Consider the following 27957-nt stretch of genomic DNA (forward strand, 5'->3'; position numbering starts at 1 on the left):
TCTGACTCCAGGCTCAGTTCTCTGTGCACTGTGTCACATAGTTGCCCTAAGTGGATGTGTGGTATTTCTCAGTAAGATATGGGAAGGAAGGTTCCTTCTTGCTTTTGTATTCCTGGCAAATCAAATTAATAAACATTTATTCAGTGCTTCCTATGAGCTAAGCTTTGGGAATATAACAAACAAACAAAAAAGGTAGATCTTGCCCTCAAGGAACTTACTTTCAAATAAAAGACCATTATATAAAAGGGAGCTGAATGAGGAGGAAGGGAAGGCTCCTGCATGGGCTAATGATGGAGAAACAAATCTGGAAAGTTGGGAGTAGATCAGAGAGAGTAATGAAGGAGTGAACACAGTTGCGCTGGCAGCACCTGCACACTGCTTGGTATACAGTAGACACTAAATAAAGGCTTTCAGTTGATTGAAGAGGAGTGGGAGAAAGAAAATAAGTTCTACTGGGGACATATTTGGAGCTGCTAATGGGATTACAGAAGGAGGTTCCAGTGGGCCCCTGGAGAATGAGGACTGGAACACAGAAAAGACCGAGGCTGGGTAGAAGGATCTGGGAACCATTGCCTAGAGATGGTAAGTGAACCCATGGGAGCTGATGAGATCCTCTACTGAAAGAGTATTGGTGTTTGTCCGTCGTTCCTCAAGAGGGCCATGACATCAGGAAGATGATGACATGACATGCAAGTGAATTGGATTGAAGTGAGGGAGGGCTGGGCAAAGTCACCAGCCTCAAGTTCTCTTCCAGAGTTATCTGTGTCCACTGGCCAGATATAAATTAGGACAAATAAAAGAGGTAGAGAAAGGAAAAAAGAGGGCCAAGGATCACGCGGGGAAACACTCACAGTGAGGACATGACATGAATGAAGATTCAGCCAAGGAGACGGAGAGGAATGATCAGATGGGAGGAGAACCAGGAAACAGTAGCATCATGAAAACTCAGGGAAGAGAGACTTTTTAAGGGGAACAGGTAATCAGCAGTAGCAGAGGCTGCAGAGAAATCAAGAAGAATGAGGATGGAGGAAAGCCTGTTATATTGGGCAGGTAAAGGATCCTTCCCTGATCATCATTTGAATGATGAGCTAGAAGTCAGATTGCAAAAGTATCAACAGTGATTGGAAGATGTAGAGTCTCAATATAGATAGCTTTTTCTAGGTGGAATAGGATGATCAGGGGAATCCAAATTTGCTGAACTGGGGGCTTTTTTCCCATGAAACTGAACACAGCCTCTGCCCCCTTTCTGAGGAATATGCACTTTATTGGAACATATCAGCAACTCCCAATTGGTCGTCAATGACTAGGAACTTTCTTGAAGATAATGGGTGCCTCAACAAGGAGACAGACTCTTGTGGAAGAGTTCTTCCCAGATTCTGGGCTCTAAGAATTCTTGAGATGACTCTGTCTGCTCTCTTGGAGGGCTCCGATACGCTGGGGTGCTTTTCTAGCACCTCCTTTCTCTTGGGCTTCTAGCAATAGATAGGGAGGTAGGTGCTTGAGAAGTACCTATTAAAGGAAATCAGTCTGTCCTTGCCTAGGCAGGCTTAAGATAGCTGTCCTCTTTGGCTTTCTGTCCCCTCCTCTCAACAGATTTCATCCATTCTTGAAGATAATGATAATCTTGAGGAGTGAACACTTCCAGCTTTAGTATGAAGTTCTTAGGTTGGGAGCCAACTGTTACAGGGAGAAGATTTCATCAAAAGCATAGTGTTTCTTGGAAGAAAAAGTGACCAATGACAAGAGAAACCTGGAGAAAGGAAGTCAAGTGGTTAAGGCCTGGACAGCAGCTCACCGTGCAGTTCTGAGGTAAATGTGAAAGAGCTGTCCAGCACATCCACATAGGGCCTTCACTGTCTGAGGAGGATGACAAGGATAAGGGCCAGCTGAAATGTTTTAAGTTTAAGTATTGCTTCAAGCACATCTTTTGAGTTTCCTTGGCATCTTATGGACTTTCTGGGTGGAGGAAACAAACAGATGTCAAAAACCTTCTAAATCTATGTTGGGGGAGATCCCTTGGTATAAGCTACACCTACATTTTCTTTTAGGAATTTCCTCAGAATTTTACTTTGGGTTAAGGGCAAAGCCAGGCCAAGAGAATTTCTGGAGCTTCCCCCAGTGTGAACCTGCATCTTTGTGAACCTAGAGTCTCACTCAGCCTGTTCACAAGATATAAGGTCTTACCATAAGAGTCTGGCTAAGAAAGGGGGGGGGGGGAAATAGAGGAAGATAGTTTGAGGGGATGTTAAGGTCAAGTGAAAGTGTTTCAGTTTTTTGTTTTTTTTTTGTTTTTTTTAATGATAGACAACATCTAGATATCTTTGTGGGCAGCAGGGAAGGAGCCAGTGGACAAAGAGATTGAGAGTCAGAGATAGAGAAATAGAGACAGAAAATCATTAAGAGATAGAGATAAACAGAGAGAGACAGAGCTAGACAAAGAGAGACAGAAAGAGAAAGAGACAAACAGACAAGAAGAAGGGAAAGAGACCTAGAGAAGGAAAGAAGAAAAAGAGATAAGAGAAGGAAAAGGAGAGACACAGATTAGAAGGAAAGGGGAAAGGGAGACCAAGAGAAGGAAGAAAAGGAGAGAGAGAGAGAGAGAGAGAGAGAGAGAGAGAGAGAGAGAGAGAGAGAGAGAGAGAGAGAGAGAGAGAGAGAAAAGGAGGAAGAAATTGAGGCCAATCAATATTTATGAAGTGCCTGCTCAGAGTCAGCCATTGTGCTAAGCAGGGGGGGGGGGGGGGGAGGGAGAAATACAAAAAGAAGCATAAGATAGTCCCTAACCTCAAGAAGCTCACAATCTAATCAGGGAGACCACATGGAAGGGATATAAACAAAACAAGCTATCTATAGGTTAGATAGGAAATAATTAACAGAAGGGCCTAGACTTTAAGAGGTTTGGGAAGATTTTCTGTGGGAGGTAGGATTTTAGGAGGGACTTAATGAAGTCAGAAAGGTTAGTAGTATGAGCTGAGAAGGGAAAGTGTTTCAGTGTGGGGGATAGCCAGGGAGAATGCCCAAAACTGAGAGATGGAAGGCCCTATTTGTGGAACATTCAGGAGGCCAGTCTGACTGGATGGAAAAGTACATGTTGGAGAGGAAGGTGCCAGAAGACTGGGAAGGCAGGAGGGGGACCAGATTTGAATGTCGTACAGAACAATCCACATCTACATCATTATAAGCACATCTATGCTCAAGTAGCCCTTGAGTTTCTGGGAAATAGATGGTCAGTGTCCAGACTGGGAAGGAGAGGGAGTCTCTCTATGGAGACTCTAATTTTATCTGAAGAGCCAAGTGGTTCCAATAAGAGCCATGGCCATTCCAAAGAGCAAACCAGACAGGAAAAGGTAAATGGAGAGAGCGAGCTATCCAGATCACAGCACACTCATCTGAGTTCATAGCAAGACAAGGCTCTGCAATGGAAAATGAATGCACTGGCCCAAAACTGAACCCAAGGAGAAGGAGGAGGAGGTGGTGGTCATGGGTGGAAATGGCATTGTTTTCAGTACTCCCACACTGCTTCCTGCTGCAAAACTCCATCCTCTTATTCCCAGTGTCCTCCCAAGGATGCCATTACAGCTTCAAATGATGCAACATCAAGGACTATGGGGAAATGCTGCAGGTATCAGCAGAGGGCACATCATCTCCTGGGATGACTTGCATGAAGGAAGTGGTGGGAAAGACATTCTCTTGACTCTGTCTGGTCAGTAAGGGAAGTGAGGTGACTGTGATAAGAACAGACAGCAGAAATATCCACCTAGTATTCCATTGGTATCCATGAAATCCTAAAAGCTCCCCAGAAAGACCATCTGGTAGATCATTGATGGAAGGTTCATGGAAGGCTCAGAGATCATTGATGGAAGGTCCATGGAAGGCTCAGAGATCATTGATGGAAGGTCCATGGAAGGCTCAGAGATCATGGATGGAAGGTCCATGGAAAGCTCGTGGATTATTGATGGAAGATTCATGGAAGGCTCGTGGATCATTGATAGAAGGTCCATGGAAGGCTGTGGTCAATAATGGCACAGGATAAGGCGTGGCGGGGCAGAAGTGTGTAACAGTGGAGTAACACTCCTATGAAATCCAGAGGCTGATGCTGAATTATATTATAGCCCGCCTCTCAGATGCTTAAATACAGGTTATTGTCTAAGACATCATCTCTTTAAATTTACATATCATAGCCCCCACCAATGTATCCCTATGCTGGACCAGACTAGGTGAACACATGAATTCAAAGTAAAAGGCATTTAATGAAATAAAATAGCAAGGTCAATAACAAGGAATTGAATCTCAGAAGAAACATTCTCTGTACCTGCCATCTCCCATGCCTATAGGAGAACTCTAATCAACTCCCAGGTGAATCCCTCTGCCTCCTCAGCTTAGGAGCGAGGGAAGGCAGATAGATCACCTGGGGCCCTGGAGAGGAAGATTAGAGTCCAAAGCTGCTTTGTTTAATGGTTCAGTTTCAACGATGGTATAATGGTCAAGCAAGCCATGACTTCCCTAAGGATGGCAGTGTAGAAACCAATGATTTATGGGGTTTCCAGGTGTATAGTTCCCATGTCACATCTCTCTGTGTCTTTCACTGCTACTGGCCCCTGTGAAAGATTCTCAGAGTCTGCTTTTCTCTTTTTAAACCCACTGCACTATGTTGCTCCTTGAATAGTCCTTAGTGATGTTACCACATTAAATTTGCATAGAACCTCTTTGGGGAATTATAGCACAAAGAATTTGTCCCCATGAGTAAAGCTACCTTAGCGCTCAAGTATTTTGTGGAGAATGAAGCCCATCCACATAAATATCCTCAATACAAGTAGGGAACAAAATGGTCCTCTCTGAAATTCTTGCCTGACATCGCTGCCTTTAAATTGGATGCTTACTAACCTGGGGCAAGCAGTTTCACCACTTCTAGCCCTGTTTTCTTAATTCCTAAAGTTGGATTAATAATCTTTGTTCTGTTTCTCATACAGGATGCCTGTGAGGAAAGAGCCTTGAAGGTCATGGTGGGATCTAAAAATGGAAGCTATTGTTAAGTTAGGGCCCATTGTAACAACATCAACAACAAAAAGATTACTAGCAGCACTATTACTACTATTACTAGTATTTCTACTACATTTCTATAGTGCTTTCAGGTTTGCAAAGTATTTATGTATGTTATCTCATCTGGTCCCCTTTGAAGCAGGTGATATTGTTCCCATTTGTCAAATGAGAAAACAGTCTGGGAAATAACTTGCCCAGGATCATGAAACCAAGTCTCTGAGAATGGAAAGGAATTCAAGTCTTCCTGATTCTAAGTCTGCTGTTATCTCCACTCCACTGTGAGGTGAAGCCCAATGGGGCCAGATAAAAGCTGAATCATATGATAATGGGACTGGAGAGCTCTGGGGCAGCCTCCCACTGCTGGCCAACCAAAATGGCCTTCTGCCTGTTCCTCCTTCAGAACACTCCAGTGATCTTGCTTGGAATGTTCTCCCTTCTTACCTGAATTTCTCTTTTCCTTTTAGATGAAGTTTAAGGGGACAACTAATTGGCACAGAAAGTGTGTAACCCTGAGCAAGTCACTTAACCTTGATTGTCTTGAAAAAAAAAAGAAAGGAAGGAAGGAAGGAAGGAAGGAAGGAAGGAAGGAAGGAAGGAAGGAAGGAAGGAAGGAAGGAAGGAAGGAAGGAAGGAAGGAAGGAAGGAAGGAAGGAAAGAGAAAGGAAGGGAAGAAAGGAGGGAGGGAGGAAGGGAGGGAGGGAGGGAGGGAGGAAGGAAGGGAGAGAAGGAGGGAGGAAGGAAGGGAGAGAAGGAGGAAGGGAGGGAGGGAGGAAGGAAGGAAGGAAGGAGGGAAAGAGAAAGGAAAGGAGGAAAGGAGGGAGGGAGGGAGGGAAGGAAGGAAGGAAGGGAGGGAGAAGAAAAAAAGATGAAGCTTAATCCCTATCTTCTGCATGAAATATTTCTGCATCCATTCAACATCAGTTTCCTCCTTCCCAAATTAACTAGTCTTTAACTAATCTATATATGATGCTTAGCATACTCTTACAATAATTAGCTTGTTTTAGGCATGGGGCAATATAATGGCCCCAAGGTCCACTTAGTTGCTTCTTCAGCTTTAGGAAGTTCATTTTAGATGAAAAGTTCTGAGTTGGGTTACAGTTGCTCTTGAGCCCACAGTTAGGAAAACTCCTAACTCCTAGACAAGCTTGGGCTCTCTGCCTACTCTTACCTTATCTATCTCTACTAGGCCTTGATCTCTCAATAGTTAAGATAAAACTCAGTTTACTGGAAACATCTAGATAATGAAAGAGCAGTTTCTATTATAGTATCTGTGGCTAGAAAGGCATTGATTGAGAGGGGAGCTTGGGGAAAAGATCTTCCCTCAGCCTAGGTCCCCCTCCTTGAGATGCCTGTAGTGCCAGTGGCTGTCCTTGGTATCCCCCTTCTCTGCCACAGCAGTTTTCCCTTTGCTCTATGCTTTCTCCAACTTTTGGAATCTACACTTTCAGCATCTTCTTTCCCCACCTTCCCTTCCTACCTTCTTCCCTCAGAGTCTCCACTGAGATAGCTTCTCCTTTTTGCACAAATTGTTTAGGGGGTGACTCAGTCTCCCATTCAGGAGCTGTGATTGATTCTAGGAGATCCTATTCATATTCAGTCCTAAATAAGCCAATTCCAGAGTGTTCTCCTCCACTCCAAGTACCAGAACTCAGAGAATTCCAATCGCTTCTCTGGCTCCTGGAAAAGAGATCTTTAGACATCCACTGTATCTTCACAACTCTGAAAGCCTTTGATGATCTCAGAGGAGCTTCTCTGGAAAGTCCTTGTCATTTGGAGGGCTTGGCTGGGACTTTCTCAGATCAAATTGGCTCATTGAGCCCCAACGACTCAACCTGCCCAAGAGAAACTGGGGTGAAAAAGAGAAAAGGAGCAGGGGACACGGGACTCTGGAACCACTGTGGCCTTCAAGCCAATCACCACGTTCAAAAGTAAGAGCCTGGAGAAACCCTGAACCAAAGGAGAGACAGGTGTACTAGAAACAGTCCGAGACTCACAGGCCTGTGGCTCCATTGCCTGAGTATCTGAGCTCTTCAATATACCCACAGGCTTCTCCCTTCTTAAAATGAAAGGTTGAGGAGCCGGCCTTTGAGGTTCCTTCCGATTCTAGGCCAGATCAGGGGTATGATGTGTGTTTCTGTCTGTTAAATCTGACAAATAAACTGTATTTAAAATGTCTCTCTTGTTCATCAGCTCCTTCTGCTTGATTTGGGGGAGACAGTGCAACAGAAGCAGGAGAGCACATCCCGACCATCTCTGAAGGTGAGGGAGCTCCTGGAGGAGCAGGGAGAGGAAGAAGGGGGAGGGCAGTGCTGTAATTGCTCAACTTTTCACAGAAAGTCCAGACAATAGGCCAGGCCAGTAAAGGGCAGTTTATCCCCGTGGAATTACAGGAAGATGCTATTATTCATTCTCTGGACTTAAGTCGTACATTTTTTAACTTTCAAAGGACTGCATGGCCAACAGTAATATCCTGTGGTACAAATAGGTAAATGAAGGCAGAAGGGGAAGGGGAAGGAGGGGATAGAAGAGGAGGGAAGGGAGAGAAAAAGAGAAGGAAAAAGAGAAACTGGGGAGGGGAAGGAGGGAGGGAAGGGGAAAAGAAAGAAAGAGGAGGGAAAGAGAGGGAGGGAGAAAGAAAGAAAGCAGGGGGGGAGGGAGAGAGAGGCAGCTCCTAAAGTACCAGCCTTGTGACCCAGGACTTGGCACTCAGGGCGCTGAATTTGCTCCACGCCCAGGCCAAATATAATTCCCCAGCGTGGAGGGGAGCCAGAACAGCAGAGCTAACAGTCTCTACCTTTGCCAAAACTGCCTGGGGCTGCTTAGGGATAGCAGTGAGAACCTCACTTTTGTCTCAGCTGGGACGTGGCCTCTTCTCGGGCTGGGACTGGCCCTAGGGAAGCCATTCAGTCCTGCCCCCAAGGAGGCTCCTCCCCGACTCCCCCCAAAGAAATTTGTAACAAAATCAAGCAAAACAAACTCTCCCAAACCGAGAGTCTCCCCGTGGCCCAGAGACCGCCCCCTTCAGGGCGTGTCCCACCCATCCTCTGGAACCCCATTGGTCACTGCACTAATCCCAAGTGCCAAAGTCTTTCCCAGACCCTAGTCATCCGTACAGAAATTGTTGTGGTTCTGCTCACTCCGCTCTGCATCGGTTCCTACAAGTCTTCCCCGGCTTCTCTAAAACCATTCAGGATTTCTTACAGAACAAACGTGTCAGGAACAGCTGGTACCATCCCTTTTGTGCTCCTCAGACGCCTCCGGACCACGACTTAGCGTCAGAAGGGGGAGAGGAGGAAAGGGGAAGGGAGATTTCTGCAGCATCCCTTGTGTGCCCGGGACTGTCCTCGATGCCCACAACTGCCTTTCGTGTCTTTTCCTTTCCCTCCCTCCTTTCGTGTTCCCTAAAGGTGCAGGAATGGAGGCAGCGGAGGTTCCCTCTCTTGTCCAAGACCACCCAGCTAGTGCCCGCGGCAGGATCTGAGCTCAGTCCTCCAGACGCAGACCCAGCCTTCTCCCGGTCTGAGAGGACTTCCTAGAAGGAGAGAAGCTCCCGAACGCTTTCCCCTTGGCCCAAGAGCCTTCAGCTCTCGCAGCCAAAGGACTAGGGGAGGAGAGAGCTCTTGGAGAGCCTTTAGCGAGACCCGTCCCTGGTTTGAAGGAGGAGGCACCTGAGGCCCGGTGGGAGGAGGGAGCGTGCCCAAGGTCACCCGGGGAGCCAGCTGCAGAGCTTAGGTTGGCACTCAAAGCCTGCCGGATTCCCGAACTCTGAAAGGACTCAGCTGGGGGGGGCTTTGTTTAAGGGGGGCGGCAGGACGCCGAGGCGGGATGGTCCAAGCGCGGCAGCTGCCTGAAGATTCCCTCCTTCCCTGCTTCTTTCTTTCTCCCTCATTTTTCCGAGTGAGCCGGGAGAAAACAAAGCCACCGGCTTCGGGGCTCAGCGAGCTCTGTCCGGTGTGCTGCCCGAGGGGCTGGCGGGGAGGCGGGCGGCCGCAGGGCAGGCTGGGTCACCTGTGCCAGGGACCCGGCCAGACCCGAGAGCCCGCGGCTCCGGCAGAAAGCGCGGAGGATCTCCGAGCGCTGCTACTACGTCCCCCATCCCCCCACCCCCCTCAGCCCCGCGCCCCCACCCCCACGAGTGGAGGCCCACGGGTGAGTCCGGACTGAAGGCGACGTGGGGGAGGAGAGGCGGGTGCGCCCCCACCCCCCACTACTGCCCAGCGGCCGGGTAGGAGGGGCAGGAGGCGCGGCGGCCTCCAGGCCCGCGGCTGCTGCCAACGGCAGCACAATGGGCTTTGTTACTCCCGGGGAAAGAGGAAATGCGGTCGTTCTCGCCGCCTCGCACGGCATTGTCCCGGGGCCTCCGCCAGGCTCCTGGCGCGGCACGCAGGCTACCCGCGGGCCTGGCCCTGCTGCCGTTCCAATTATCCCCCTTTGCGGGCTGCTCCTGGTTCGCAGAGACCGGGACACGCCGGGTTCCTCCGGAGCGCTGCCCGGAATCTATGCGGGAAGAGAGGAGCCGAGTCCTCCTGGCCAAGGATGCCCCCCGGGGCGTACTCCCCGAGTCCTCCTTCGGTTCCGCTGCGGGCTGGGCCGGACCGGGTCTGTGTCTCTCTGTCTGAGAGACTTTCCCCGACTTTGGATCCCCCTTTCCCCTTCCCCCTCCTCCCAGGGCACCCCCCTTCCCCAGTTAATGGACAGCTCCAGTGGAGAAGTCTGAGCACTCGCCAACAGGACTTCTGCGGAGTGGAAGCCTCGGCGCTTCGCAGCCGGCGCTCTGGGCTCTCCCTCCCGAGGCGCGAGGCGGTCCCGGCCCGCGAAGTTCCGGGCCGGGAAGAGTCCCAGGACACCAGGCCCAGAGGCCCGTGTGCGATACGCGTCCCGTGCCCGTCTCTGGGCGGGCCCACGGCTGCAGCGAGGCGTCGGGATCTGGGCCCTCGCGGGGTGCCCCGGAGTCTGCACGCATGTGTGCGAGCGTGTACCTGTGCGGGGCGCATTGTGTAAATGCCCGGCCGAGGAGGGCGCTGGCGGGTGTGGATGTGGCACACGTAACAATGCCCAGGCCGGGGACAAGTCTGGACAGTGTGCGACCGTTAGGGTGACCGGGAGCCCTTGCTCAGCACCGTGCCAGGCGTGTGCAACGCACAGCAGGGGGGCGCCCGGACAATGCACAACGTGTCATCGCGGTGCTCTGCGGGCGCACACGCGTGTGTCATGTGTGTGCAGCTCCCGGGGATGTACATGCACGTACATGTCTGTGCGGGGGGGGGGGGGGGGCTGCCTCTCCCGCTCCCGCCCCTTGGCCTCTGTCTCCAGCACGACGAACTCGGCTCCTCCGCTAGCTCCTCCCAGCCCCGCCCGGCCCGGCCCGGCTCGGGCCGGCCCCGCCCCCTCTACTGCTAGCTGTCTCCGGGCAGCCGGAGCCCCCGGCGCGTCGGGCAGAGCCAGCCGAGCCGAGCCGCGCGCTACGGGGCGGGCCGCCTCCCCCGCCCCCCCCCCAGGGCCCGCCCCTTCTGCCTTTGTCCCGCTTGGTAACTGGGATCCCGACCAATCAGCGACACACCGGCCGGCGCCGGCCGCCTTCTGATTGGCCCGCTGCCGGGCGCGCAGCCGCCTCGCGCGGCCTCTCCTGGAGCAAGGCAGACAAAAGACGCAGGCTCCCGGCTCCGGCAACCAGCCCTCACCAATCACAGCATCCCGCTCTGCCCCCGCCCTCCCCCCGCGGCTCCCAGGCTCTCGGCCCCAGCGCCCGGCGCCTGGCCAGCTCCTGGGTCGTACCACTGTACTTCACTGCGAGGGAGGAGTTTCTGTAGGAGGGGACGGATAGAGAGCCAGACTGCAAAGTCCTCCCCTTTTCTGCCGCCTCCTTACATCTCTTTATAACCAACTTCGACTGTGCTCCTCTTGAGGGGCTCCTGCAGTTCGAGACGGGAGAGACCCGCGCTCCCCTCCCCCCGTCCCCCCCAGACAGGGTGGCATTGGTCTCTCCCGGGCGGGAGGCGGGGCCGGCCGGGGGCAGGACGGGCGGGCTGTCCACTCCCCTCCCTCCCCTCCCTCCGCGCCGTTAAAATGAAACTCTAGTGGCCAGAGCCGGAGCCGGAGCTGGGACTGCAGCCGGGCCGGGGCCGAGAGCGGGCGGCGAGCCCGGGGTGGCGTACGTGGGGGAGCGGAGCAGCTCGGCCGGCCCCCGCGGGGCAGCAATGTACACGCCGCCGTGGGGCATGGAGCGCGAGGACGGCGGGGAAGGCGAAGGCGAGGGCGGCGAGGGCGGCGAAGGCGAGGACTGGAGGGACGTGACCATGCCCTACTCCACTGAGCTCATCTTCTACATCGAGATGGACCCCCCAGGTGCGGGGGAGGGGGACCACGCAGGGGGAGGGGCAGGGGAGCGGGGCCGGCGTCCTGCCCCGCCGAGCTCTTCAAATGCAGGGAGATGGACCCCCCCAGGTGTGGGGAGGGAGGGGGACCGGGGGCTAGAGGGGGAGGGGGCGGTGGGAGAGGAAGAGGGGGCGAAGTCCTGCCCCGCCGAGCTCTTCTAAGAAATCGAGATGGAACCTCCTTCCCCCCAGGTGCGGAGGGGAGGAGGGCGGGCGACGGGGTACCTTTCGGGGGCAGGGGGGACCGAGGGGAGGATTAGGTCCTGCTCCGCCGAGCTCATCTAAGACAGCGAGGACCCCCCCTCAGGTGAGGGGAGGAGGATGGGGGATGGGGACCAGCTGGAGGGGGAGGGGACAATGTCCTACTCCGCTGAGCTCATCTTCGACATCGAGATGGACCCCCCCCTCCCAGGTGTGGGGGGAGGGGGGTCGAGAACGACGATGTCTTGCTCTGCCCAGCTCATCTTCTAGGTCGAGATGGACCTCCCTCCCCCAGGTGCGGGGAGGGGGCTGCCGGAGGGAGGGATAGACAGGAAGGGGAGGGGAGGAAGGGTGCAGTGCTCCGCTGAGCTCATCTTCTACCTCGAGAGGGACCCCCCCCAAGTGCGGGGAGGGGGACACAGACGGGAGGGGGGACCGCGATGTACAATCTGCTCTTCTACACTGAGATGACCACCCCCGAGTTCGGGGAGGGGGCTCGTGGGGAGGGTAGAAACTAGCTGGAAGGGGAGGGGAGGATGCTGTGCTCCGATGAGCTCATCTGCGCCGAGATGGACCCCCCCCCCCCCAGGTGCAGGGGGAGCGGGCTGCGGAGGGGGAGGGGAAGGATACCCTGCTTCCCTGAGCTCATCTTTTCGTTGAGATGGACTGAGGTGGGGAGGGGAGAAAGCGAGCTGCGGGGGGAGAAGGAGCAGCTGCGGGAGCTGCTCTCGAGAGTTCATTCAGTTCATCTTGTACGTTGAGATGGACACCCCCCCCCCCCAGGTGCAGGGACAAGGGAGGAGAGTGCCCTGCTACGATGAGCTCATCTTCTGCATCGAGGTGCCCCCCCCTGGCGGTGCGGTGGGGAGGGGGCTCGGGGCACTCGGTGACCTGTAATTCCGAGCTCTTTTTTGCATCGAGATGGACACCCCCTCCCCCAAGGGGGGTTGGGAGAGGAGGGGAATGTGCGGGCTCCTTCGAGCTCGTCTTGTACGTTTAGATGCCCCTCCTCGGCTTGGGAGCGGGGAAAGGGCTGGGGGGAGGGGTTATTCATAGGGGGGGTGCCAGGCTTCTCAGAACCCGGCTACTTAGCGATCGGTGTGGGATGGGGGCTGCTCCGGAAAGCCGCTGCCCAGGTCGGCAGGGCTGATGTTCTTCCTCGAAATGGACCTTCTCGGTCCAGGAGACGGGACTGGGGGCCAGGTGGGGGGAGGGGGTGAAACTGCTCCGCCCCGAAATGGCCCCTCCAGATGCGAGGGGGCCTGGGGGGCCGCGCGGAGGGAGGAAGGGTGCTCTCCGTGCTCCTCCCGCCCGCGGGGCTTCCACGTCCAGCTAGAGCCCCCCCGGGGCCCGGCCCGACCGCTGGGAGGGAGGAGGGGTGCCCGGCGCCCCGAGCTCCCCCACGCCCGGAGGTGCGCCGTTCAGGTGCACGGCGGCGGCCCCTCCTCCCTTTCTTCCTCCCGCGTCCCTGGGGGCGGCTGTTAGAGAGCAGCCCGCCGGGCCGGGCTCCTAAAGTTTGAAGGGAGCCCCTGGACTTCGGGTGTGTCGGGGGACTGGGCAGAGCTGGCGGCGGGGGGGGGCGCGGCCTCCCCTTCCCCCCGACTCCCGATCTTCGCTACCTGTCCCGAGCCCTTGGATTTGACAATCTCACCCCAGGGGCGGGGGGAGGGGCCTGGGGCGGGGCTCGTCTTCGGGCAGGGGTGTGGCAACGGCCCCCTCCCCTCCCCGTCCTTTCTTTAGCCTTCTTAAGTGTTTGCCGCTACGTGCCGTTGCGGCTTAGTTCTTTCCTTTCTTTGGAAGTGGGGTGCAGCGGGGAGCTCCGGGCCGAGGCCGCGCGCCTCGCCTTCCTCCTTCTCCTCCCGGGGGCCGCGTGCCAGCGCGGGGCCCCCGCCTGACGTTCGCGCCCTCGGGTTCCCGCGGAGGCCGGGAGAGGCACTGGCAGGCTCCGCGGGCGCTCTCCCGAGCTTTGTCCCAGGCCCTCCCTTCCAGGTTTTCTTTCTTCGCGAGTCCCTCCGCTAGGAGGGGACAGGAAAGGGAATCTGAAAAGTGGCCGGCAAGGGGGCGCGGGGCGGGGGGAGTGTCTTTCTCTTGGTTCCTCCGGCCCATCCGCCGGACAGTCCGACCTCTCCTGCCCGGATCGATAGCCCCGATTGTTTCCGTTTCGGGGGCCTTTCGCCCTCCTGGTTTTTGTTCCCCGGAGGTGTGTTTCCTGCCCGCACGGGGGGAACTTCATTGACAAAGAGAGGAGGAGCAAAGCAGGTGCCCCTTTGTGGCCCCCGAAGTGCAGGCGGCCAGCCCAATGGGAGCACCCCGGCCCTCTCCCGCCCCGCGGCCGTTAGGGACACCGGGGACTGTTCGGCTTTTGTTTGTGCCTGTAGTTGCCTGTGCCCGTCATAAACTGGGTCACTCTGTAATTTGTGTATTAGAACGCCCCCAATGCCCCCCGGCTTTAATCTTCCTTTCTTCGGGGCTGTCGGGCATTTTGCTCTTTCTCTTCCTGAGACTAGAATTTTCCTTTATTAAATCTATCGGGGCCTGATGGCAGGGACAGCTCAGGAATGTTTAGTCAGGGCTGCGAGATCTGTTGGCCGCGGGGGCATTTTCCTCCTTTGTTTTCTCCAGACTCCGCTCTCCTAAGTGTGTTTGTGGTTTCTAGGGCCGGCCTTGGTGTGTGTCCCAGCTAAGAAAGCAAGGTTAGGGACTCTCCATCTTCCCGTCGCCCGAGCTGCATTGTTCCCTCTCCGTCCTTCCTAGACTTCCCGAAGGAGTCGGCTGGGGGAGAGGAGAGGGGGGAGGGGAGGACCAAAAGGACCCCTAGGAATCGGGGAGAATATGAACCTAGTTCCCTGCCCAGGGTTGGGAAGCCAGGTCGCCACAAGCGAGGTGTGTGGAAACTCCACGGTGGAGGTTAGATGCAAATCTCACGGCTGGCTTGGCCGTTGTCAGAGATTACAGTTTAATAGGAATCACGTCAGCTAGTCGCTTTGAGGTTTGCAAGCACTCTGCAGGTATTATTGATCTCATTTGATCCTCACCAAAACCCCGGAGCTAAGGGCTGTTATGATCCTCATTTGACAGATGAGGAAATTGAGGTAGGCAAAAATAAATCAGCCAGGGTCACACAGGAAGTGGCTGAGGCAGGATTTGAATTCAGGTCTTCCAGAGCTCCATCCTCTGTACCCCAGGAAAGGGGGCTGCTGTTACAGTGAAGAAGGTGGGGTTCCACCCCACCTCCAGCACTCATTAGCGCCCCCTCAGCTAGGGCGTGTGGCAGGATCTCTTTGAGGGACGCAGAGATGGCCCAGCCTATCCAGGGCTCTTTCCAGGCCCATCTAGGCTATCCTGTCCAATGGAGCCATATGGCTTAAGGAGGAAGTGACTTTTCTAAGGTCACCAAGTTAGTGGTGGAGCCAGGACTGCACCTGGGCCTTGTGCTCCTCCTCCTGGGCTTTCATCACACCAGGCTATTTATGGCTGGGCAGCCCGAGGCTCCGGAGAGGCAGCCGGCTCTTTGTCCGTGATTTGGATGCATTTGCCGAAAGCCTGGTAATTCTAAGGATTCTCCACCTTCTGTCCAGCTCAAACTCTCTGCTGACCGCTAGCCTCCCATCTCCACATGCCTGCTAGACGTCTTGAATTGGATGGCCAGTGGACTTAACCTCAACCGACCAAGACTGGACTCATTGTCCCCCAAACCCTTCCCACTTCCAAACTTGCCCTTATTGTTGAGGGTTACCCCATCCTTCCAGCCCCTCCCCCCAGCTCCTCACCTCCTTGCACCCCATCTGTTGTCAAGGCCTGTCACTTTTACAGCATCTCCCTGCCCTCCCTGCCCTGGTACAAGACTCCATCACCTCTAGTCTGGACCTTTGCTCTAGCCCCTAGTGGGTCCCCCGCTTCGAGCCTCTCCCCCTGTCCAGCCTCCATTCAGCCACTGAAGGGATTTTCCTCAAGCACAGATCCAATTATATCATCCTACCCCCTCACCCCCATTCACCAAACTCCGTGGGCTCCTATCACTTCCACGGTCAATTATAAAATGCTCTTTGGTCTTCCAAGAAAGGCTTTCAACACCTACACTTACCCCCTCCCTCCATACACACATTTTTTCAGACTAATCTTTATACTGATTGGACTGAATCAGTCCCCCTTGTGTATGTACCCCCTGTAGAACACCAGGTTTTAGGGGAGCCTAAAGGCTTTTGTGGCTGGTCGGTAAAGTGATTTTTGTTGGGGACCCACAAGGTAGGTGTGCTGACCCACGTGGCACAGAAAGCCTTTCCCAGCTGCTCTTAATTCTGCAGATTTCCCTGTCGGTGGTTTCCAGTCCATCTTATGCCATCTCCCCTTGTTTGACTGGGAGCTCCCTCCGTGGGAGTTGTACTTCTTTTGCCTCATTGTATCTTCAGTGCTTAGCACAAAGCCTACCTCATGCTTGTTGACTGACTCACAGACCCTCTCCCTATTCTTGTCCACTTGTCAGCTGTGGGGTTTCAGACAGATCCCTTCATATCTCTGGACCTCTGTCTCTTTCTCTGTCAGATGCGTAGGCTGGATGTTCAGCCTTAGAGGTCAGTCCCTTGCAGCTCTAAAATCTGTGATTATGAGACCTGGACCTCCCCCGGCCAACTAGGTTAGGGGCTGCGGTCAGACATGGGTGGTGGGGCTGGGGTAGGTCAGTGGCAGCCCAGAAAGCCAGTGTGATCGCTTTGTAAGGCTCCTGTCTAGAACCTGGGAGGTGAAAGTCCCCAGCCGTTCCTTCCTGGTCAGCACGGAGCCCTCGCATGACTTAGCTGTGGAGGTCCCATGACATTTGAGGAAGGGCATTGACAAGTGACACAAGAGCCCAGGCCCTGAGGCCCTCGGCTAAAGGCACTGGGATGTGTAGGGTGGGCAAAAGGCAGCTGTACCAGAGGACAGGCAAGCTGTATGTCCCCCAGTCCCTGGAGGGCCGCCCTGTGGAAGAAGGCCTCCCTAGCTATGGGGCTCCTTGGGAAGGAGGTCGACTAGAGGTCGACAGGGTCAGCCCGGTGGGGGCCTTTCATTGGAATGAGAGCTGTTCTGGACCTGCCTTTCCTGATGCCCTCAGCCCCCATGGCTCTTTCTTTTACTAAATCTCAGAATTTTATTGGGTGTCAATTATAGGTTAGACTACACCGGTGTAATGACTTAGTGTTACTTGCTAGGGAGCCCTGGAGTCATGAAAAGCTGCATTCAAATCTGGCCTTAAATACTTCCAGGATGTGGGACCCTGTGCAAGTCATTTGCCCTGCCCAGTTCAATTTCCTCAATGGTTAAATGAGAAGAAAAATAACTTCAACCTCCCAGTCATGGTGAAGATCAGTTCTTAGTGCTGACATATACTAGGTCCTTATTAACTACTTAATTCCGTGGGCCTTATGGCCATGATTATTTGAAAGTAAGAAAATAAATATATTGAATTGTTTGCATTCTCAGTGAGGGCATTCTGGGGACAGAGGAAAGGAGAGAGTCTGGAGCTCAGAGTTGAAAAAATGAGTTAAAAAGTCTACTTGTAATTGGGGAAAATAAAATGCTGAACAAATGAAGGAAAACTGTGTGTGTGTGTGTGTGTGTGTGTGTGTGTGTGTGTGTGTGTGTGTGTGTGTGTGTACATGCATTCTGGTTGTGTTTCTTTGCATGGTGATGTCAGTTTACAAAGCACTCTCCTCAGAGCAGCCCCTCAGGTGAATGCTGCAAACATTGTCCTTATTTTTCATCAAATAAGTTAACATGTGTAAAGTACTTTGCAGACCTGGAAGCCCCATGTAAATGCTCGCTGTTGTTTTCCAGACAAGATGGCCAGTAAGTGGCCTGGCCAGAAATGGCCCCCAGGGGCCTGGCTCTAAATGGGGCTCTGTCCTGCTGCTCTCTTATGTGCCTGGTGTCTGTGATCTCCTTAGAGACACTCTCCTTGTGCCTCTTAGATGTTAGAGGGAATTTACCTGATTTAAGCCAGCTCGAGGGGGTTAGACTGATCCCATGAAGGGCTTCCTTCCCAGCACCTCCCCCAACTTATCTTCAGACTAAATTTTGTCATCTCCCCCATTTCAGATTCCTTTATTCTTTATTTAATGTTCTCTGGCATAAACTCTTAGCCATCCCCTCTGATCATTGTCTAACTTGTCCTAAATGGAAATGCCCAGAACTGAACCCCACATGCCCAGATATGGGCCTGGCAGGCCCAGAGGAGCCCCTGCATCTCAAGAGCACACTCCCTTTCTTGGGTCCCATGTCTTACTGACCCTTCAAATCACATCTCCCCTACCTTACACTTGGGATTTCAAATTTTAACACCAATATAAGACTTTATCCCTATTAAATTTCACAGTCTTCCTATGGCGCAGCTTGTCAGGATTTTTTGTCTTGACTGCCATCTATTGCATCAATTATCCCTTCTAGCTTTGTCCTGATTCAAAAGCCCCATATCTCTGCTTTTATCCTAGTCATTGATTAACAGTAGAAAATGGCACAGAGCTGAGCCTGAGCTCCTCATCCTCACTGCCTTTCTACTAGGATTCCTGTGGCAATCCTTTTCTGATCCTCTCCCTCATCTTGTTATTGCTGCTCACTCTCCCTCCCTTTCTCTGTCTCCGGCTCCCCCCCCCCCCATCTTTCTCTCTTCTCTCACATCTGTTTCCTTGTCTCTGTCAGTTTCTGTGTCTGTCTCTCTGTGCCTCTGTGTGTGGCTTTGTCTCTCCTCCCTCCTCTCTGTCTTTGTCCATATCTCTCTCTCTCTCTGTCTCTCTCTTTTTCTCTGTCTGTCTCTGTCTCCCCCTCTCTCTCAATACTTCTGTGTCTCTGTCTCCTTCCACCCCCATGTTTCTCGGTCTCTTTTTTCCTCCCCTTTTCTCCCTCTGTCTCTGTCTCTCCCCCTCTCTCTGTCTCCCCCCTCTCTCTATCTCTCTCACACACATACACACACTCCTCATATTGTAAGCTCCTTGAGGGGCAGACATTTCCCCACCAATGCCTAGGAAGCCAGCTGTCCTATACAGACTTGTTCTATTTATATGTATTAGATTGGAGCCCTCAGACAATGTTTCCCAAGTTAACAGCGAGTATGACCGCTCGGAATACTAGGAGCTGGCTAAAATGGAGGGGCAGCTCCTGTCCCCTGCCCCCTTGGAGGCCTTTTCAGAGGGAGGCTGGAAGAGCACTTGTCTGGGGTGCCATTAAGTTGAGCCTTGGTCAGGTCCACATTGCACCAGATGCCTTCTGAAGCCCTTCCACTTATGTTTTGGGCCCAGAGAGAGGAAATGGGTCTTTGGGCTGTGATCTGAGAGGGTGACATTATGGAAAAGGTGGTAGCAGGGCCCAAAGTATGGAGAGAAGGAAAAAGGAACCTTGCGCCAGAACTTGGCTGGTTTGAGCAGTGGGAGGTTATGCTGAGGGGAGGGGAGAGAGGCTGTCCGAGCAGCTCCACCCCAGGGTCCCTCAATCCAAGCAGTTGGAATTCCAATAATGGATCATCCCCTCCCTTCTCTATGTGGTCTTGACAATGGCAAGAAGGACCTTCTCGGGTATTTTATTAAAAATCTAGATATCCCCCAGATTTACAGGGTTCCCCAGGGAAAAAACTGATTTAAAAAAAAAATAGGTTAGTCTGGCATTTTGGGGCTGGTTCTTAGTGGGCCCTGCTTTTCATTTCAAAGAAGCTTGATTAATAATGCCTTTTAAAAGTTCTCCCAGTCACTTTCTACCATAGGCTTCCTTCACTCTCCCTCATAGTAAAGAAAAGGGATTCCAAGAATCCCCAATTCACAGCATCTAAGGCTGATGGTCTCTTCCAAGAGGGGGGAGGCCGGTTTTCATCCAGAATCAAGTTTAGCACCCCCCCCTTCCCTATTTAATCCTCCTTCGGCTGCCCCTTGATCTCATCTTTATTTCTATTATTGTAGTCACCAGTCTAAGGCTTTCATTGCTCTGTCTTGCTTCTTATGGTGAATTCCTCGCCTCTGAGATCCCAGGATCCTCCTGGAGAACAATTCCTCCCACCTAGGTGTACATTACTGGAGGTGGGTCAATCCGAAGGCCAAATGGAAGATAAAAATCTTAATTAGCATCAGTTGTTGGGCTTGGCAGTTGGGTCACCTAAACAAAGGGAGGGATACTATAGAGCTTTGCATAGCCTTAGGGCTGATGTGGCTGGCTGAAGGAGCTGGTCTGGTGGGGCTGCCCCACCTTTGTTTCTCTTCCTTTCTTTCTTATCTGGGTTAAGTGACTTGTTTAGGGTCACCGGGCTCTTGTCTGAGCCTGGATTTGAGCCCTTGGTCCATTCTCTATTCCCTGTAGCACCTAGCTGACCCCTTCCCTCCCCTTACCCCACCCCCTTCCACTTTCCTAATTTGGAAATCTGGAATTGTAGGGACTGGGAGTCAGGTGGAACAGAATGTCTAAACTTTAGGCTTAGAACTTGTTAATCTTGGGGTCTCAGGAATTGCAAAAATTAAATGTTCCAATGGAATAATGCATTTCTCTAAGGTTCCTCTTATCAAAGTGTCCTGGAAGGGTAGGGAATCTCCAGATTATGGAGCCCCCTTCTAGGGAGATTCATTAGAGTTCATCTGTTTGAATAAAATAACAACTGATGGTCTGTCTCTATTTACGTTGCTCTAAGGTTGCTTTTTTTCTGGGGAGATGTTTTCCCCAAACTCACAGGCAAGTCTCTCCACACGTTGGAATTCTCCGTCTCATGTCTTGCCACAGTAACATTTGTTGATCCATGAGCGTCCCTTTGTGGCCAGTTTTCTGTTGCTACCAAAAATGTTGCCGTGTATCCCTTGTAGATGCGGCCCTTCTGACTGACCCCCTTGGACACGAGTGGCCTTATTGCCTTCACGTCCAGAACTTCAGATTGCTTCAGTTAGAGTCAGGGTTGTTGAGCCCATCTTCCCATAATCCTTCCAGCATTTTTTGTTGTCCTTTACCCTTTTTTTTTTTCTTGGTCTTGAAGGGATCCTCATCCTCATTCTTGGTTGTGTTTTCCCTCTCACTAACTTTGAGCATTTTGCCATGTATTTGTTGATACTTTGCCTGCTTTTTAAAAGGGTTCTTGTCCTCTTTCCCCCCTTTTGAGGAATGGTTTACACTCATTTCTGTGTCAGTTCCCTTGGGGGGCTCATCATTTAATGTTGAATGAAAACTTCCCACTGCATCCTCTTTCATCAGTTCTTTTCTAAATATTCATTTTTTATTCCTGGAATGGAAATCCAGAATTTTGCTTTTATGGCAGTTCAGATGGACATCAAGTTTAATTATCAATGCCAATTCTTTTCCTTTCTGGAGTCTTCAATGGGTCTTCCATAACTCCTTTTTTGCTGCTGCGTTGAGCTTTGTCTTAATTCTTATTAAAGCTTTTTATTTTCAAATTATATGCATGAATAATTTTTCAACATTGACCCTTACAAAACCTCGCATTCCAAATTTTCCCCTCCTTCCCCCCATTCCTTCCCCTAGATGGTAAATAATCCAATACATGTTATACATATTATAATATATGTTAAATGCAATCAATATATGTAAACTTATTTGTACAGTTATCTTGCTGCACAAGAAAGATCAGATCAAAAAGGAAAGAAAATGAAGGAGAAAACAATACAAATGAATGTCGACAAAAAGAGTGGGAATGTTATGTTGTGAACCACCCTCAGTTCCCACAGTCCTTTCTGTGGGTGTAGATGGCTCTCTTCATGACAAGATCATTGGAACTGGCATCAGTCATCTCATTGGTGGAAAGAGCCACGTCCATGAGAATTGATATAATATACAATGATCTTCTGATTCTGCCCATTTCACTCAGCATCAGTTCATGTCAATCTCTCTAGGCCTTTCTGAAATTATCCTGCTGATTGTTTCTTATAGAACAATAATATTCCATAGCATTCATGTACCACAATTTATTCAGCCATTCTTCAATCGATGGGCAGCCACTCAGTTTCCAGTTTCTTGCCACTACAAAAAGGGCTGCTGCAAGCATTTTTGCACATGGGGGGTCCCTTCCCTCTAAGCTTTATTTTTTTTAAAGAATTTATTTTATTCTCTCTTTTCCCTTCCAAATGGGGGGGGGGGGGGAGGAAAAATCCTTGCAGCAAATACACAGTCAAGGGAGCCCAATGCCCACGTTGATCCAGCCAAAAGTACCTGTCTTATTCTGCACTATATCTATCACCTCACTGTCAAGAGGTTGGTAGCACCCTTTGTCACTTGTCCCATTGTGATCATTACATTGATCAAACTTCCAAAGTCTATCCATGTTGTTTGTCTTTACATTGTTGTTGTTATTGCATAAATTCTGTTCTGTTCACTCTAATCAGCATCGGTTCATACAGGTTTTCCTGGGGTTTCTCTGAAACCATTCCCTTTGTCATTTGTTATGTAACAATAGCACCATATTACGTTCATATGCCATGAATTTGTTTTCTCATTCTCCAGTTCAAGGATATCTTCTTAGTTCCCAGTTCTTCACCATCACAAATGCCATGAATGTTTTTGCACGTTATTCCTTGTTTCTGTTGGGGATGAATTTAGAAGTAGTACCTCTGGGTCAAAGACTGGGCATATAATTTAGTGACTTTCCAGAAGAACTAGATTGCTTCATAGCTCCACCAACTATGCATTAGGGTGCTCATTTTCTCATTGGCCCTCCAGCATTTCCATTTTGGTTTTTTTGGCCTCATTGCCAATCTGAAGTGTTCTGAGATAGAAACAGAGTTGCTTTAATTTTTCTTTCTTAATTATTAGTGTATTGTATCATGTTACTATTCTATAACTATTAATACCTTGTATCATGTTATATTACTATCTTGTATCTCTTGAAAGCTTGGTATTGTTTCTTTGAAAAGTGCCTCTTTTTTCCCATAGACCATTTAAAAAAATGGGGAATGGCTTTTATTTTTATAAACTTTAATCACTTCTTTATGTATCTTGCAAATTAGATCTTTATCAGAAAAACACTTGCACAAAAGCAAGGTAATTAAAATTAGATTGGAAATAGTTAACTGGATTAAAAAAATCTAATTTTAATTACCTTGCTTTTGTGCAAGAACCTTTTAGTTTTGTGTAATCAAAGTCGTCCATTTTCCTTTTTGTGATCTTCCTCGGCCCTTGTTTAGTCATAAACTCTTGCCTCATCCCTAAGATGTGACAGGCAATTTCTCCTCTGCTCTAGATTGTTGGTGACGTGACCTTTTATGCTAAATCATGTATCCCACATCTTGTGTTTATCTTTTCTTGAAGGATCTGTGATTTCATCCATGCAGATGCTTCCACTGACATAGGTTGCCATTCCCCTTGGTGATTGTGACTATGACTTCCCATCACGCCATTTATCACCTGCTGGAGGATCCTCAGGGCTTTGGAGTATTTGGCTGGTCCCGGGGTGCCCAGTGGCTTCCAGGCTCTGTCTTTCCAGATTGCTAAGTGGACCAACAAGGAAGGTCCCAGTTAGTGTGAATAAGCAGCACTTATTATTATTAATTATAATAATTAATTATTATTAATATTGTTATTCAAAATCTCTTTGCATTTCTCCATTGGATTGGAACCCAAGATCAGATTTTATATAACACATGTGTAACACATGTGACCTCTCCAGGGATTGTTCGCACAAACGGGAACCTGGCTGTGATGGCAAGGAGCCCTAGGTTTGGCTTTCGCAGAGCTGTGATGGGATCCAAACTCTGTTCTTGCCACATGTGTGACCCCAATCCCTCCAGGTCTCAGTTTCCTCCCCCAAATCAATAGATGACCTGTATTCTTTCCTTTCTTTCCCCCATCCCCAGGTCTGAATCCATGATTATGCTCCATTAGCTTTGTTGTGGCTCAGGTTTCTTTATTTTTTAGGTCATATTAGTCTCATTTTATTATCAATAGCCATGATCTTTGCTGGGCTAAAGAGAGAATTTGTTCTCTCAGAGCAAGTAGGTCATGGAAAATATACATTTGAATCTCAAATATGTAGATATTGGCGAAATTCCCAGGCTTGTGACAGCGTGGAGTTGAGTCAGAACTGGCAGTGTAGATACGGCCAAACGTGACTTTGAGGAGAGCATGGTGGCTCCTTCAGGGAGCTTTGGGGACTCGTTGGACTCTGAGGTCCCGAGCACACCCAGAGAGGTCGGCCGCCTGCAGGCTGCAGGAGACCCCTGTAGCTCCTTTGCTGAGGCTACATTGCCAGATTCACAGGAAGCCGGTGGGTGGGCTGTTGGTGGCCTTTGAGCAGGTGCGGGCACAAGCCTGGGGTCCACCAGGTCCTGCTAGCTGACTCAGCGGTGCCCCCTCAGCCTACCAGAGCTATATGTTCCTCATGGGTAAACTAGTCCAGCCTGATGCCACTGAAAGGGGTTCAGCGTTACGCAGGACTGCCTTCAGACCCAAACGGACCTTTCAAGCCTGTTTAGAGTTCCTGTGGTCTCTGGGGGAGATGAGGGTGATTGCTTAGCAGATCAGGGAGCTTCTCCAGGGTCAGCTGGGGAGTGCCTGGCTCCTGTCATCTTGGGGATTTAGTCAGTCAGTGAGGAACCATTTATTAAGCTCCTACTGTGTGACAGGGCTGGGGATTCAAAGGAGGGCAAAAGACAAATAAATGGGGGAGGTGACATGTCAACAATTATGGGCCATATGAGATATGAGGATATTGGGAAATAAAAAAGAGAGCAGCCTTCCTACCGAAGGAGCACTTCACCCCAGACCTGATGGAAGATTGCACTTGGGAGCCACTGGAGCTTGAGTGGAAGCATCAGAATTGTGCTTTAGGAAGATCCCTTTGACAGCTGAGAGGAGGGTGGACTGGAGTCTGGGGGACTAAGACCCCTCCCCCCAGCAGCTATTAGAAGAGTCTGGGCCTGAGGTGTGAGGAGGGTCTGCCCCAGGTGGAAGCATCAGTGGAGAGAAGGGAATATGTGAGAAAGATGCTCTGAAGGTGAAACCCAACCGATTAGCAAAGCCAGGAATGACCCCTGCCCTTGGGCCTGGCTGAATAGGAGGATGGGGTGCCCTTAAGACTAATTGAGAAGTTAGGAAGAAAGGGAGGTTTGAGGCATGGGCAGCTCCTTCCAGTTCCAATGATCAGGAGGCAGCTGGAGATGCAAGGCAGAGGCCAGATGGGCAGTTCTGATAGCTAGCAAAGAGACACAGTATAGAGAGAGAAGGGAGCCGGGGACAGCCCTGGGGGACCCCCAAGGTTAAGAGGGCGTGATCTGGAGGAGGATCTAGCAAAGGGATGGAGGAGGATGGTCAGAGAGGTAGGGGAAGAACCCAGAGAGGGAAGGGTCCTGAAAGCCTAGAAGGGAGAGAGTATCAGGGAGCAGAGAGTGACCAGCAGTGGCAGAGGCTGCAGAGAGGTCAAGGACAATGCCGTGGGAGAAAAGGCCTCTGACTTAGCAGCTAAGAGATCAGTCTCTCAGCAGGCACTTCATATAGAAAGAAGGATTTCTGGTTCTTTATGTTAAAATTTCTAAAAAAGCAGTGGCATCCCACACTGGGGTAAAATAGGCTCTCTGAAAACTGGAGAAGAGCAGCGTAGGTGTTTCTAGCTGTCTTTCTTTCTTCCAGCCACGAATCTCCAAAATCTGGGTCACCACTCAGAGAGGGCCATTGGGATCTTTGTTGTGGTGTGAGTAAGGATTTCTCCTAGTACGTTGGCGTGTCCTGATTGGCTTCAGGTCAGGGTTTGTCTTGATCCCTGGGAGACCCCTGTCTGGGAGGAGGAGGTGCTCCTTGGGGTCCAGGAGCCCTGAGCCCTATGGCAACCTCCCTTTTCCTTGCAGGTAGAGGAGGGAAGGGCAGGAGAAGGCCATAAAGGAGAAGGAGGAGGCCCTTTAGAGAGAGAAGGTCAGACTCCAAAGGGCAACCTTTGGAGAAAGGGTCAGGGTGGAGAGGGGAAAGCCAGGCAGAAAACTTGATGAAAAAGAGTCCTTGTTGCTGATAGACTCTTTTGTGAAGGAAATGTTCTCCCTCAGGGAAAATCCCCTGCCAAGAGCTGTGACACAAAATAAACTCAGAAGGTGATCTTCTACAAAGAAAGTTTTTGGTAGCCATACTATTTATAACGTGACACTGAAGAAATGAGGATTGTTGGGACAGATGGAAGGAGTAAGACTCCTCCAGGAAAGGCTTCTTGGGCATTAAGTGTCCCTGACATTGGGTTCCTCCTCTGGAGCTCTGGGTGAGCTGATGGGCTGTTGGCTCAGTCGCAGCCCCAGAAGCCCTTTTCCTGAGGCCGAGGGCAGGAAGGAGATGCTTCCCAGGTCATCCGCTGCCTTTTGTTATCTGCCCTCCGCGGAAAATGTTTTTATCAGAGAAGTTTTTTCTCTTGTAAGATCCTAATTTTCAGTGAGGGCCTGCTATTTCTCTGAAAGGAGAATGACGTCAAACACAGGAAAACGTCTCTGTTCTTCACGCTTTTGATCTGGATGGTGATTGCTCCCTGCCTCTTTTCATTGAAAAGAACACTAAGATTGGAAAATTCGGCGGGGGTGGGGGGTGGGGGGGGTGTCGGGACAGCTGAGTTACAAGTTCAACTGCTCAGATTCTTCCTGGGTGATATGCTCTGTCCTCGGTGCTAAATAGCTCCTGCCTCTGCCTGGAGGGGGCCTGAGAGAGGGAGCTGATGTTGGTAAGGGTAAAATAAGTGGGCATGGTGTGGAAGTGTGCGTGTGCCCACATGCATGTGTGCGTGTTGGATGTGCTTGTGTAAAGTGTGTGGGAAGCGCGTGTGTGTGTGTGTGTGTGTGCGCGTACGTGTGCATGCAAGGTGTAGAGGGGGGGAGGAAAGCCCTAGCAGTAGGGGGAATACAGAGTTACCGGAATCATGAGAGATGCTATCTGGACTGAGCTTTGAAGGACACTAGGGAGTCTGAGAGAGTGCAAACATTCCAGGTGTGAGGGACAGCCCATGCAAAGGTGGAGGTGGAATGCAGCAGGTGAGGAAGAGCAGGTCAGGCCAGTCATCGGCGCGGGAGTGGGGGGGGACAGGGTTGGGGGGGTTGAAGTCAAGTTAGGGATGGCCAGTGGCAAGGTCAGGGGAGTGTGGGGAGGAGAGGCCCAACCCAAAGTTAAGGGTGGTCAGTGGGAGCCAGGACAGAGGAATCATCTTCCAGAGATGAGAACCTAGAAGAATGGACAGGACGCTCTCGGCTCTCATGGGAAATTCTGGCTGCGTTTTCTGGTACCTGAGGAATGGAGTCTTTCTTACTGATCTATGAAAATAGCTCCTGATTCTCCATCAAGGGTGGATGAATGTATTTTTAAAAACTATTCTGATAACTGCATTTCTATATAGTGCTTTCCTGTGTAGTCCCTTACATTTTATATTCTGTATTTAAAAACTTTGTTGGGAGGAGAGCTCTTTAGGTTTTCCTCGATGGACTGCCTGCAGCAGTCAGGGGGTCCAAACACAAAAGGGCTCATTAAGACTACGGGAGAGGAAATGCTATGGCTCTGGTCCTAGGAAATGTTGACAAAGCATTTGTTTACCTTCCTGCTCTTTGTGGACTAGAGAAGGGAAAATGGTCCAGCAGAACTAACAAACATCAAAAATGTCTGGCACCGTAGGCTGTCTTCCACACCCGGAGTCCCCTGCAGAGGAATGGAGGAGGTGCCTGCTGGGGTCCCAAGGTGCCCAGTTTCGGGTGCTCTGCTTTCTACTGGCTGAGTAGTTGTTTCCCAGGCCCTGCTCACTTTCCTTCACATCGGCCCCCAGGCTTCTTTGTGGCCACCATGTTTTTATTTCCTTTAGATGCACAGCTTATTTAGCTGGTTCTCAGTCATTGGGCATCTAGGTCTTTACTACTACAAAAAGTGGCTAAGATACCTTGGTGTACAGCATGTGAGGTCTTTTTGGCTATCGACCTCCCCGGGGCATTTGTCCAGCTCTGGTGTCACCGAGGATGAACAGTGTTTTAGTCTCTTGCTTCACATAATCCCAATTTATTTTTCAGAATGGTTGGAGCTCACAGCTCCACCAACAATGTATTAGCCTGCCTTGGCTTTCTACTACAACACTGACCTGAGTACACTGGCCAAGGAACTGGACTAGGAGTGAAGTGGCAGGAAGTGGAAGTGAAAAGGAGGGGTCTTCATCCAATGCATGGACAAACATGCGGACCAGCACAGGACCCAGGCCTGCGCACTTTACTGGAGGCCTGCCTGCCTTAATGACTTCTTTAGGAAATCTCCCTAACAATGCTATGTGCACATCTCCCCATCTTTTCCACAAGAGTGACCATGGTACTTCACCACACGCTTTACTTCTTGGTGAGGGGATTTCCTAAATTCACTTTATCTGCCAGTTAAGTAGCCCTCCAAAAAGGGGGCTAAGGCG

General features: G+C 51.0%; 1 protein-coding gene across 1 annotated transcript in view; it reads left to right on the forward strand.

Moving 5' to 3' along the window:
• Positions 1–11101: 11101 nt before the first annotated feature.
• Positions 11102–27957, forward strand: part of PIK3R3 (phosphoinositide-3-kinase regulatory subunit 3) — a 52592-nt gene continuing 35736 nt past the window's right edge. Inside the window, 1 exon segment of the mRNA XM_074266064.1 lies at positions 11102–11385. Coding sequence (XP_074122165.1) covers positions 11238–11385 — 148 coding nt within the window. The 5' untranslated portion in view covers positions 11102–11237.

The sequence above is a fragment of the Sminthopsis crassicaudata genome, chromosome 4, assembly GCF_048593235.1.
Source record: "Sminthopsis crassicaudata isolate SCR6 chromosome 4, ASM4859323v1, whole genome shotgun sequence".
Lineage (NCBI taxonomy): Eukaryota > Metazoa > Chordata > Mammalia > Dasyuromorphia > Dasyuridae > Sminthopsis > Sminthopsis crassicaudata.